The 14,149-nt window shown below is 37.4% G+C and overlaps 1 protein-coding gene across 8 annotated transcripts in view; it reads left to right on the top strand.

The window, feature by feature from the left end:
• Positions 1-14,149, top strand: part of Diaph3 (diaphanous related formin 3) — a 437,024-nt gene that overhangs the window by 113,826 nt on the left and 309,049 nt on the right. For all 8 annotated transcript variants that reach the window (XM_027394029.1, XM_027394028.1, XM_027394027.1 and 5 more), the window contains 2 exons: positions 9,793-9,867; positions 9,951-10,020. In XM_027394029.1, coding sequence (XP_027249830.1) covers positions 9,793-9,867; positions 9,951-10,020 — 145 coding nt within the window. The remainder of the gene's footprint in view (positions 1-9,792; positions 9,868-9,950; positions 10,021-14,149) is intronic.

Raw genomic sequence — 14,149 nt, 5'->3', positions numbered from 1 at the left:
ACTGAGGGATGCAAAACAAACAAACAATAAATTAAAAAGACAATAAATATCAAAATGAAAATAGAAAAAGTAAAGAAATCATTGGAACAATGAGCTGGCTATTTGAAATTATTAATTTATAAACCTGGAATAACATGACTTTTTTTTTTCTTTCTCTTTAGTTTCCAGTTACACTGTGTCATTTTTCTCTCAGGAATGTTTCTTGTGCTGTCTGCCAGTGGTTTCCAACAGAAAATGAATGCATGAGGCTGTCCAATGTAGGACTTTTTTTTGCCTCTTGTGAACTAATATACCATCTCTTTATGAGGTGCCCAGCATCAAGCATTGTCTTAAAGTAAAACAAAATAGATTAGTAAAATTGTAATCAGGTTCAAGTGAAAAAAATTCATAATTTTGATGACCTGAACTGATTGTTTTGAAAAGTATTAACAATTACTTAGCATGCAATAGAATGTAAAACGGATAACATTTAGATTGTTCCATAACTATTGAATCAGTGAAGTTCTTAGTTAAAATGTTTCCCCAGTGATGTTCAGGTATGGCAGATATCTCTGGAGAATGTACCACACATTGAATGAATAATTCATACCAATTTTGTAAGTCTTTCAAGGAAGTGGACTATTAGGCAACAACATTTCAGTTTATTTCATTTAGTTATTACCTGATGAAGACCATGCAAAAGTGAAAGTGTGAAGTATACCGAATAGTTTATAGACCAATGTCCATCTTAAGTGTGTATACAGAAATTGTTAGTCAGTGTACTATATCTTAAGCCAAGGAAGAAAAGTTATATAATTAAATAGCTTATTCCAGTGTAACCATTGACCAAAATCTTAACCTTATTGATTAGAAAAAATAAAAAAATTCCAGAAAAAGTAGGACAGAGGGTATAGTGGCAATATGTGTTTACATCTTTGCTTCTCACTTATTTAGGATGATTTTGATGTAGTTAATGTAGAAGCGTGATGGAGCTTGTCAACTTGACACTAACTAGAGTCATCTGGGAAGAAGAACTGTCAGTTGAAGAACTGCCTCCATCAAATTGGCCTATAGACAGCATTGGGATATTTTCTTGATTAATGCTTGATGTGGGAAGGGCCCAAACTGCTGTACACAGTGCTTCCTCTGGACAGGTGGACCTGGGTTTTAAAAAAAAGCAAGCTGGCAGATTGTCACCTTCCTTAATGGTGCCTGCTTCAGTTTAGGCCTCCAGGTTTCTCCTTGAATTCTTGTCCTGGCTTTCAATAAGGATGGATTGTGATCAGACTGTGTAATATAAATAAACCCTTGCCTCTACCAAGTTGCTTTGGTCAGAATGCTTTATCACAGTATTAGAAAAGCAAACATGACAAAGCTCTTGACCGAATGTGTTCTCACAGAGTGTCCTGATTTGGAGAGTGAGGAATAGGAATCACAAAGGTGGTAACCTCTCTGGGAATTGAGAAACAGTCTTCACAAGATGTCTTAATCTTGTATTTGAACTCTCTGGAAATACCAGTTTTTTGTAGAGTGTGGAGGATGATCTATGATAGACATAATTTTGGTTTTGAATGGGTGGGTTTTGATTGACTGTGCAGCGAGCTAACACAGTAGAATAAATAGTAACTGATACACAACAGACAGCAAAACATCATCCAGTTGAATGCTCAGAGTATCCAGTAGAAATTGATTGAGGAAGTCTCTTTGAGCAAGTCAGCTGGACTTCTTCATAGAGAGAGTCCCCTCCAGTGAAGCTTTCAAGTAAAAGAACAAGTAACAGCAGGAAGGTAATATCACCAGAGGGGGCTTACAAACACCAAGCACAAGCCACAGGGAAGCACTGTTATGGCAGCCAGATGGAGTTCAAACTCAGAGTCCTGGGAAGAGCAGTGTGTCCCCTTGGTGAGGCCTCCCTACAAAAGAACAATTTGTAAAATATGGAGTAATGTTATCAAACTGGTGCTCACAGCAGCCAGTATCGAGCCACTGGGGAAGTTGAGGCCGTCACTTGCAGTTTTTGATTGAGTGTTCTCTCCACAGATGAGCTTACCGTGGCAGAACCTCTAGCTTCTCTTCTCCACTAGAAACAGTTTTGTGGAGCTGCTAGTTGAACATCTGGCTTCATACTTGCTAGGCAAATACTCTCCATCTGAGCTATATCCCTGTCCTTATACATTTATTTTAAATAGTTATTAAAAAGTTATTTTTATAGACTTGATGTTTTTATACTGGGGTGGGGACATAACCCATTCCCAAATAAAGGGCTTTATAAAACCATTAGAGCAAAAATACTTATGTCTAAAGTGAGACATTGACAGCCTTGCTTCAAATGACAATTTTTTTTTTTTTTAGTGAACTTACACAACAGTAGAATGTACACTGCATAAGTGAGTGCATATTTGTTTTAAACCATCCACTTTTCCTTGCTTTATTGTTACAGCTCTAGGAAAATAGTACATTCAATAACTTTGTCCACATGATAGTGAGAGAAGTCCTCCTGGTAAGGGACTGGAGAGATGGCTCAGTGGTTTAGAGCACTGGCTTTTCTTCCATAGGTTCTGGGTTTTATTCCTAATACTCACATAGTGGCCAACAACCATTTGCAATTCCAGTTCCAGGGCACTTGGTGCCCCCTTTATGCTTCCATGGGCACCTGGCATTCACGTTATGCACAGACATACATGTAGGCAAGATAACCACGCACAGAAAATAGTATTAAAAATAAATAATTCAACAAGCACCTTACAGATAATGTTATATTTAATGATGAAAGACTAAATCCTTCCCCACTAAGACTGAGAATAAGACAAGGGTACCTGCTTGCATTATTCATCACTATGTTGTAGGTTATATTCAGAACACAAGGCAAGAGTAGAAAGTGAAAAGTGTACTGGTTACAGATGGAGAAACAAAGTCTTTGTTTGCAAAAGGCATAGTTATTTACAAAGAGAATTTCAAAATCTCTAAGTGTTCTCAGAATTTACCAGTAATTTCAGCAGGGATGAAGTATTCAAGATGTACTTATAAAATCAATTTTATTTCTACGTATTAGCTATTAACTTGGGAAAAAGAAGATATCACTTAAACTTTTTTAAATATTGTAATTCTAATGAATTAAGTTCAGTACTTTTATTCTGAAAGCTATGAAACAATGAATGAATTCAAGTAAGATCTGAGTAAATGGAGAGACACCCCACATATATGACAAATAAAGGTGGGTTGATTCCTTTTCTGTTGTGAATCTTCCACTTTGATCTTCTGATTCTACTAACTCCTAAGTTCTAAGTGTCATATGATTGGGCTGAACCAACTAGGTAATCTAGCGACAGTCTCTTTCTTCAAAGATTATCATGTTGATAACCTTAATCCTCTCTATGCCTGCATGGTATGGTATATTCATAGTTTCTGGTGTTAGAATACATATCTCTTTAGGTAGATGGGGTCACATAGGCAGAGAAGTAGTGTTCCCTTCTCCTCCATCACTGCTAGGTTACATGCTAACTTTTCTCCTAGACACCCCTTGTCCAGTAATATCCATGGAACATTTGAAACCTGCCTTAGGTTTTAATACAAATAAACATAGTTCCTCTTAATCTAGCTAGATGATGTTTGCAAACTTGAACCCATTTCCTGGTGACACATGACCCATCCCACCTTTCCTTTCTTTTTTCACAGGAACCCTAACAAGCTTTTCTCTCTTCCTGCAACTCAGCATCAGACACCATTGCGCTATACGGTCTGCATGCATGACAGTGCAAATGCTTTTGAATGAAGGATGAGCAGACTCATCCTCTCTCTGGACCATGCTATATCTTCTGAAGCTCTAATAACCTCCTCCACATGCCTAGCTGTTTGGTGGCTTCCTGTTATCCATGATGTGGTGTATATAGTTCTTAAGTCAAGGGCTCAGTGTCCATCTGTGTCATTTCTGATAGATGTTGCTGTGATATTCATCACTGGAACCCCCTTTGTGGCTAATGCCTCTGTGTGTATTTTCACCTGCATAAAAACCTCCTGATCTGTGACTTCACCTTCAATACTTAGGTCAGACATCAGTTACTGCGACGTCTTTCTGTTCCCATAGTACCACAGCGATAGCACTTACCACATTATGGAAATAACTTTGTTCCAGCATTTGTTTCAGCCACTAATCTGTGATCGCTTCAAGGGCAGAGAACATATTTTATTCATTTTTGTATTTCTCAAACCTAATGCAGAATCATGCACACAGTGAGCCCCTTAAAAAAAGGCTGGCTGCCTTAGTTAATGAACACTTGAACATAAGCTTAATAGTAAGGAAACATCACCCTTTGAGCAGCAGTCAGGCAAGTCCTAAAATGTGAATTAGTACAGTGACTCCAGATCCATCATTCTTGGTTCAGTGTAGATGCATCCTCGATCTGAAAGCTGAATTGATGCTGAGACCATGAAGGCTGGGACAAGCTCAGTAACACTCCAAAGACAGCATCTCCCTGTGCTGTCTTCTCCATATGAAAAGGAAAGGTACAGATCTGGGCCCCAGCATGAGCAAGTGCTACATCACAAGTAACCTTACCTTCTTACTACATAACCCTTTTCTCAGATACAGTTACCAAATAATGGCTCTGTTTCATTTTACAGGCACCTTTTTGAGATTATTTTTTATTTTGAAATTCTTAGTTTTAATTTAATTTTTTTTTGTAAATATATGTTTGTGTATATGTGTGGGTGAGTACAGGTGTTTAGGGAGGGGTAGAAACCTTGCTTCCCCTGGAACTGTAGTTATAGGCAGTTGTGAGCCATCTGTTATGTGAAGTTGGGACTTCTGAAACAGCAGCAAACAAAGCTCCTCCACTTCATTCTGAATTATTTGTTGCATCTTTAACTTAGCACCAGGTTCAGGCACACAACAAATGTTTCCTATCCTTAAGAAAATTGCGTTGGGTAAGATTACCTTTATGGTCTGGTAGACTACTCGAGGTTTGACTAAAGATAAAGTTGTTATTCCTTTCCTAACAACACATGGGAAGAGAGGCAGTAACTTAAAACATAACAAGCTGATGGCTTGTGAATTTCTGTGACCAGTCTGAGCTCTAACCATTGTCTTTCCTGTCCATGGAGGTGACCAGACATATTTGCTTTCTAAAACAAGGTTTCAGAGGCCATTTTATATACTTTTGATTTCATCCTGTCCTTGGAAGCAATTACTGCTCTTTGTAGCTTAAACTGCCTTCAAATATTTGGACTCAAATTATGGAGAATTGGCATCCAATTCTGTCTCCTTCTGTGTCTCTGATAAGGGTTCCCATTTCTTCCTGTCACCCCCCTTTCCACACTGAGACCCCTGCCAGAAAGTCCTACATGGTCTTTGTTAGCTTTCCTCAAGGCACTTGTGGATTTTGTGTCATATAAATAATGACTGAGAAAATAATTAGAATTGGAGTGTAATGTGGGGTAGAGTTCGCTGAGGACAACTACCTGTTATAACAATGGGTGCAAATTTTTATGCAAAGGTCCCAAAGGGAAACTGTATTTTTTTGAGATAGAATCTGACTATATATCCCTGGCTTGGCTGGAAACTGCTGTGTAGACCGGTGTCTGCCTCCCCAGTGCTGGGAGTATGTGCCATTACACCAGGTTTGACTTTGTGTATATTTTCATTTGCTCTTTCTAGTAACACTTCCTTTAGTTTTTATGTTTCAATAGTATGATATGTTGCTCCTTTATCTGTCACTCCCTGTATCCACTCCAATGTTCTTTAACAAAAAATATCATTTATGTCATATAAAGTATAGCCTTTTCATAACAATACTTAGAATAAAACAGAAAACTGATGGAATTACACATTTAAAAGGCAGCATGGAAAGAAGTATCAAAACTTTTGCTGTTCTTATCCTACTCTGCTCTAGTGGATGGCTATACTCCCAAGAAGAGATGGGCAGCATGACTTGGACTTCATGTTTAAAGGGAAAGGAGGACACAAAGTTGTGGAGGGAGGCATGGATTTGATTGGAGTTTGGGGAGGGTGTGATAATCGGAATCCACTGTTTGAAATTCTCAAAGAATTAAAAAAATAGCTTTGGAAAGGGGTTGGAGGAGGAAAGGGAAAATGGTGTAATTATATTTAAAACACACACACACACACACACACATGAACACACACACAGTCAAGATAAAGCAATTTCTTTTTTGAGAAATCTGTAAGGCTAACATGTTACTGTATTATGTCTTACAGTATTCACTTTACAAGTTTTTTTTTTTTTTTTAACCTTGATTTTGTTGTTGCTGATTGAATTCCCCTAATGAAAAGATTATAGTGTGATTTGAGATTTGCTTGTTCTCATGTTACCTTAGGATATTTTGTTTGATGGACTGTTAGGTTATATGATATATTATATATATATATATATATATATATATATATGAGTGCTTCAAAAATTTAATAACTTCATAGTCTTCATAGTCTAGAAAAGATATATCTAGGATGTCTAGAATTGTTGATTTGAGAACTGTGGGTCCAATTTTACTAGTTTTACTTGTATTAGGGTTGATAAAGTTTATGTAGTTATGTTCTGTTATTAATTACTCAGATCTGATAACTTCCTGTTTTGCATGGGATTTGTGTGCTTCCTAAATTCTACCCATCATCACAACGTTAGCATATTAAACACAACCCTTTTTGTTACATTAACATAATTTAAAGTTACCCTGCATATTAAGGTTAAGGCAATTTAGTGAAATAGTAACTTTATTTGGCAGTGATTGGAGATGAAAATAGTATGAATAATCTCAGATTTTCATATTAGCTTTAGAATCTCTTTATAGACATACTTTGAATATAGTGATGGTTGAAAGTATAAAATATTATAGGCCCACTGGGAAATACTAACACCAGAGGTTTCGATGAGCAAAGACTCCATGCATCCCAAGCAGGTCAAGTGAAGCTCACAAATTACTCTTTATATGTTTGATTTCAAGCTGCTGCAGTGCATGTGAAATAAGAGTAAATACAGAATAAGATGTAAACAAGGAACACAGCTAAGCGGATGCTGTAGGTATTTTCATGCAACATGAAAGCCAGATTTGAAATGCCTGTGGATAATCTGTCTGTAGCTGATAGGAGAAAGTAAACTCTTCACTTTTGAAGTAGCAGCTTCCTTTGAAAGCAGTGGCATTTATTTTGCTGTTTTCCTCATCTCAGCCATAATAGTCTTCTTCAGTCTTTGATGGAGATTGCCTTAGCTGTTGCTGGCATTGTTGAATTGGGTATTTCATGGCTTTCACTGGGCACAGAAGAAATGAGGAAGATAGTCTGACTGAAGACCGCCATTGTAGTGCAAAGAATGTGCAGTGTAGAAATACGTTTTCCTTCTTGGGATGTCAGAAATTCTGAAAATTTACATATGGTGAGGCTGTGTTCACAGAGTGTTAAATGCAGAGATTTAAGTTTTAAACATTGTGCATAGTTTAAGCTAAGTTTTAAACAGGGTTATGGAAACTATACACATAATGGGTTATAGTGTACACTGTTAATGCCTATCTAGTGTGTGCCATATTTAGTCAGGTTAGATCTGTCCCCTTATACATTAATCTTTTCTTTTGGGTAAAAGTATTTAAAACTCTTTCTTCTGACTTTAGAGATGTGTAGCACATAGTTGTTAGTTAAAATCCCTCTAGGGCACACCAGAAGCTCTTAGTCCTTTTTGTCAGTATCCATTCAGCAAAGTGTTCATGCCTCCCTACTGTTCTACTCTGATAGGCACTGCTAGTGTCTCGGGTTGAATTTGATCAGTATTTCTAGATTCCACTTCGAAGTGCTTACCATTCTGTGCCTGACCCATGTCATTTAATATAAGGATTTCTTGGTAAAGCCATGTTGTTGCAAATACCGAGATATCACTTTTCCTGCCTGATTAATGTTCCACTGTGTGTGTGTGGGCACCACATTTCCTCATCTAGGAATTAGATTCTAGGTACTTAGTTGTTCCACCTGGCAGTTGTGAACAATGCTGCAGTAAACATGGGAGTGCAAATGTCTCTGACTGGTTAACTTTATTTCCTTTGGATATGATTCTAATATTGCAAATTGACTTTATAATTGATTGTTCATATTGCGGTTTGTTAAATGGTGAAGAGGCCTCTTGCTGTTTCCTGTAATGGCTCTACTAATGTACATTGCTGCCAGCTGTGTGAATGCCTTCCGTTTACCCCTATCCTTGACAGATGGTGTTTGTTTTGTCTTTTTGTTAGTTGTTGTTCTTACTGGAATAGCTCTATAGCTTACTTTGTCTTCTACTTATTCTTTCCTGGCTGTTAGCCGTGTTGAGCATGTTTCATTTACTTTTGGCTATTCCTTTGTTTTCTTTTAAGAAGCATCATTTATATTGTTTTTCTACTTGTTATTTAGGTTATTGTTGATTTTGCAATTGAGCTCTTGTAGTTCTTTCTAAGATGTGGGTACTGGCCTCTGGTGAGATATCTTATCTGCTAATCCTTTCTCTCAGTGTGCTGCTGCTCTCAGTTCCTGTGTTGTTTCCTTGCTCTGGTACGGAAGCTTTTGATGTAATTTGGTTACCTATTTGGTTACCTCTGCTTTTGTTTCCTGTACCTTTAGGAACCTGTTCCAAAAAAAATTTCTTGCTGTTCCAGTGTCCTGAAGTGCTTCTGATTTCTTGTAACCCAGTAACTTATAGTTTCAGCTTCTACTTATCAGTCTTTAAATGATTTATAGTCAACTTGTGTAACTAATTAGAGATAAAGATCTGGCTTCATTCTGCATATGGATGTCAAGGATCTCAGCAGCATTTATGGTGAAGACCTTTCCCCCACAGTGCGCTTAAGACCATTGCACACAATCTCTTGACTTCTGTTGTAGTTAGGGGTTTTATTGCTGTTAAGAGACACTATGACCATGGCGTCTATTATTAAGGAGAACATTTAATTGGGGTTGGCTTAACGTTTCAGATGTTTAGTCCATTATTGACAAGGTGAGAACATGGTAGCATGCAGACAGACATGGTGCTTGAACAGGAGCTGAAAGTTCGACATCTTCATCTGCAGGCAGCAGGAGACTGTGTCCCACCCTAAGTTTAGTTTGAGCATTTGGGACCTCAAAGCCCTCCCCCACAGTGACAAAGTTGCTCCAAAAAGATCACAGCTACTTTGTCAAGGCCACATTTCCTAATAGATCCAATCTCTAAGGGCCCAACATTGAAACCCATGAGTCTATGGAGCTATTCCTATTCAGTTGTGGAAGGAAAGGGTTACCTCTAAGCTTTGTACATTTTTTCCCATAGTTACATTTCTGTTTTTAGGCTAATACTGTGCTGTGGTCATTCTAGCTTTTGCTTGTTTTATTGGAGAAGTTAACTTTGTGTCCTAATTGAGAAAGTGACAGTATTAATTGTATGTGACTTGTTTTTATGCTCAGTGGTGCCTATTTTTGGTTAGTTGGTAGCTCTAGTGCTGTGATGATCTAGTGTGTCACTGTGTTGAGTGATGTTCTGTTTGATAGTTTTCACAAGTTTTTGGTGTAAATATTTGTATTTCCAAGGAGGACTCCTAATTATGAACATGCTGAACATGGTTGCATGGCAGAGACTCACTTCTCAGAAGCCAGAGTGAACCATGTTAGCCTACTGCTGTCTACACCATATTGTTCCTTAACTCTTACATACAAGGTATATGAACCATGGACAGGTTTGTATCTCATATTATGCTTATACTGTAGTCATGATCATGACTATAAATCTTTTAAAATAGTTATAAGCATATAGCATTTCCCTTTTCACTATGTTACCAACTTAACGTGCAACTCACTTTTGTATTTTTCAGTTGGGTACAAAGCTTTGGACATGAAGGACTCGGATTATTACTGGACATTTTGGAAAAACTGATTAATGGGCAAATGTAAGTATGTTAATAATTTTTAATTAAGCTCTGTTAGTATGTCCAGCTGTAATCTAATATTGCCATATTTTATGTTAATACAGCCAAGAAAGAGTTGTAAAGAAGAGTCAGCACAAAGTTATCCAGTGTCTGAAAGCCCTGATGAACACACAGGTATGCAGGGAAGTTGCCCTTTGCTCAGCACAGATTCTTACACAAATTGGAGCCTCATCAGCGAGAGTTCTACTTGCATGCCATGGCATGAAGACGGGTTTGTTTCCAATGTTGATGGTGCAGGGGGTCTTCAGAGAATCTGGGAGGTGAACACACTCACCCCTGAAACATAAACCCTGTCTGCAGAGGAACTTTCTCTCTCTCCTGTTCTCTTCACCTTGATCCTTCTTTTGCTGCTCTCCCTCTATTGATTTTCAAAAAGTCAGGAGGATCTAGGCTTCAGTGTAGTACAGTCTGTTGTAATATGTGTTACCAGAGATTCAAGTTGTGGAGACCCATGGTTCATATCCTGAGAATGTAAAACCTATGATAAAATTAACATATACAAACATGAAAGGATTTTAGAAATCCAGCCATGATGCATTTATTATTTAGCCAGCCTAATATGACACATCTGTGTATTAAAGTTGTGTAGTGTAAAGCCTTTGTGTAGTAAATTTGAGTTAAACACAAGACTTTAGGCCATCACTACTGAGTCATCCCATGGGGGTTGCTGATATTAGCATCATTTTCTCCCGTTTCTTTGGCTGACTGTAAGCTAACCTACCGCATGACGTGAGATGTAATGGTAGGTCTGTCAGTTGTTGGACATCAGGGGAATAAGTTTACTTATGGTGCTTCCATAAGTGTGTGAGGACTGTTCTGTAGAAAACCTGCATGTTTGCTTAATTTTAATGTAACATATTTTGCTTTGTTCCAGAGTATATAAATGCTTAAATTATTAATATTTAATTTTATTATAGCAACTGTTTGTGTGCTCTAATTATTTTTGTTTCACATGAAAGCATTGTGTTGAGCTTTCTGTTTATTTTAAACACCTGTTTATATTGTGTTTATGTCTGTGCACTTTTACCACAGTATAAGTGTGTAGGTTAGAAGACAGCCTGTGGAAATTGGTTCTCTTTTACCATGTGGGTTCTGGCTACTTAAGCCGGGCCCTCAGGTTTGGAGACATGTGTCTTTAACCGCTTGATTCATTTTGACAGCCTATTTTTAATACCCAGATTGTTGTCTGCTCTCTGCCCACCCTGGTATTCCCAATGACACTGCCTGATGAGTACACCTACAGCTCTTTTTGTGAGAATTACGCTTATGTATGTGACATGGGTTATCTGTATCTTCTTTAAGAGTAGGCACTGAGAGGATGAGAAACTCCTTGTAGAGAGCTCTTCTCCCCATCCAAGTTGAGCTGCTTTTCAGAGGCCTTGTAATGTGAGGAAGTAGTAGGGGAATTTTGCTGCTGACATGAAGTTGACAGGAAGAAAATGCAGGTGTGCCTCTTTCAAACCAAATTTAAATTTTAGATGACTAATGGTTAAAATGAATTATTACCTAGAAAATAACATGGTTTTGGTCAGAAGGTAACATTTACATGTTTTTAGTCTTATGTAAACTGATATTTCTTATAGTTTGTTTATACAGAGTCATAAAATACTGCCTTAGAATTTGATAGTGGCACACAGTCTAGCTAATAGGAGCACAAAAGTTAGTTGCTAACACTTGGGATTAATATTTCAATATCTAGACTCTGTTATGCAAAGTTGTTGGTCAGGTTATCAACCCAAGGTGGTTGTTAGTTTTCTTAAGCTTCGTTTAATCAGCTGTATACATGCATACTTTGCCAGTCAACACTGTGAAGTCTTCATTGGATTTCACTGAATGGTAAGCCTTTACATTTATTTGCTACCAGCAGTGAATTATGTCATTAATACGAAGGACTGTCACATCATATTAAAATGAATTGTTTATCACATTAAATGGAGTTAGAGTATTTTTTAGGGGCTGGAGAGTTGGCTCAGTAATAAAGAGCATTAGCTACTTTTCCAAAGGGCCCAGATTTGATTCCCAACACCTGTATGATGTCTCACAACCATCCATAGCTCCAGTCCCAGGTGTCTGCCTCCCTCTTCTGGACTCTGAGTGCTCAGACATGGAAGTGGTGCAACAATATACATGCAGCCAAAATACATACACAAAATTAAAAAATAAAAATAAAACTGTTATTTTTAAATGGATCTTTTAAAATATGGAGGCCATCAAGAAAGACTTCCTTTTTGTGAGCTTCTTGGGGGTTGAATTGTATGCCCATTGACAATGGAGTCTTGCTCACATCCTCTCCACTATTGGGATACACCCATCATTGATCATTGCTTAGTCCTGGTAGTCATATAGTGTTGATATTTGGTGACTTCTCAGGGGTGAGAGTATTTATCTTTCCTTACCTATACACATCATCTTCAGCAGCCTGGAATTCCCTTAGGTAACAATAGGCTTTCTGTTGAGTGCAAATAGAACCCAACGTTGATTCTGGGTATAGAACAGGACAGTTACTATATTACCCCATATAGTTGATAGCTCTCTCACTTGTAAAAGTCTTCATTAAAAGCATTTGATGCTAGCACTGGTAAGTGGATATTTCTCACAGCCAGTTTTTTTTTTTTTTCTCTAAATCTTTGCTTACGAATTTTAATGAAGCATGTAGCAGTTTCCTGTTTAGTATTAGTTGCGGAAAAGTGGTAATCCTACCTCATTCTAGTCCCTATATGAGCCTGTCAATTTTTGTCTTTTTTTTTACATTGAGAAAATTAGAAGACATGCCTTAGGTGTCACAGGATGGTGGTCAAAAGGATGAGATCAGTGTGTGCTCGTATACCAGCCTTCCCCCAACAGTAGTTACTATCAGGAGATTGGATGGAAATGTAGGAAGTTTGACTGAAGCCCAGGAAAGCCACATGACTATGAATCTGGGAGGCAGGCCCTAGAGACTAGCTTTCATCAGCTTGCAGGTTTGTTAGGACAGAACATGCTGTTGGTACTTGCTAATTTTTGACATTCTGAGTCAGGTCCAAATGGTGCTTTCTAAATAACTGACAATTTTCTGCAGTTTTTTAGTGCAGCTTTGAGCTCTATGCCAGCTTTTGATGTCTCAGCTCGTAGTTAGGAAATAGTTAGGAGCATCATAAAAGTGAGCCTTTTCCTGAGCACTTTAATTGTTAGCAAACCTTCTCCTGTTAGCGAAGAAACAGAACTCTTACCACTCTCATTTCTGGGGTCTTGGCTCCTCTGCTTGCATTCCTTCCATCATACACCTTCACCATAGTGTTTTCTAGCAAATGCACTGTGTCTGCACAATGTCAAGCTTGCCTGTTTTTTATATAAATGCTTACTACACATGTGATAATCAAATTATGCACATGATTTTATAATAAAAGCATTTCCGTTTAAGCTTGTTAGAAGTTTGATTTTAATACTTAATATATTGCCAGTTTTTCAGCCATCTTGATAGGTATGTAATTGGGATTAATGCTTCTGTGTTCATTTTTAGTAGTGACTTGTTCTTTAAATTTCATACAACTTAGAAAGATCCTCTGAATTACATGGGAGGTAGAAGTATTACTTGGTGTCTTGTATGTATTTTTATACTAATGCATATTATTGGTATGACAAGAGATACATACTTATTTAAAATAATATGCCTTTATTATACCTACATACTCTTCTAATTGCACGTGACATTGTGGAAGTAACAAATTAACTTTATCCTTCCCCAATCATTATGTATGTGCTTATTTACAGCAGTATTGACTTCCTGATGATAAATACCATTGTGCTCAGAAATAAATATTCCTACTAGGAAGTTTCTACACAGTTCCTTCCCAAACTTTGCTTTACCTTTGTCCATTCATATACTGTGTTCACATCTAGACCTATACTGTCTTGTGGTACCCTCTTGGTTTTTGAACATTTGAAATGTGTCTAGTCTGAATTCAGGTGTGTACTTATGAAATGCAACTTGATTTTCAATCTTCAGGAAAATAAATTGTTCTAAAACACCAGGTTAACTATTTAAAATAGTATCCTTTATTTCATGAAAATGACATTTAATTATTCATGCTTTGGTTTATCTTGTCCTTCTCTTGAACAGAGCTGATATAGGTGTTTGTTTGTATCTCTTTTACCGACTTTCTTTCTCAGCACAGAGATCATCCTGTCCTCTGTGACTATTTTAGCATTTGTCTATTTGTTTTGCACACTAATGTTGAGGATACCTCTTTTCTCCATGGGATCT

This window comes from Cricetulus griseus (genome assembly GCF_003668045.3).
Source record: "Cricetulus griseus strain 17A/GY chromosome 1 unlocalized genomic scaffold, alternate assembly CriGri-PICRH-1.0 chr1_1, whole genome shotgun sequence".
Classification (NCBI taxonomy): Eukaryota; Metazoa; Chordata; class Mammalia; order Rodentia; family Cricetidae; genus Cricetulus; species Cricetulus griseus.
Note: the sequence above shows the minus strand (reverse complement) of the source record. Positions and strands in the feature narration are given on the sequence as shown.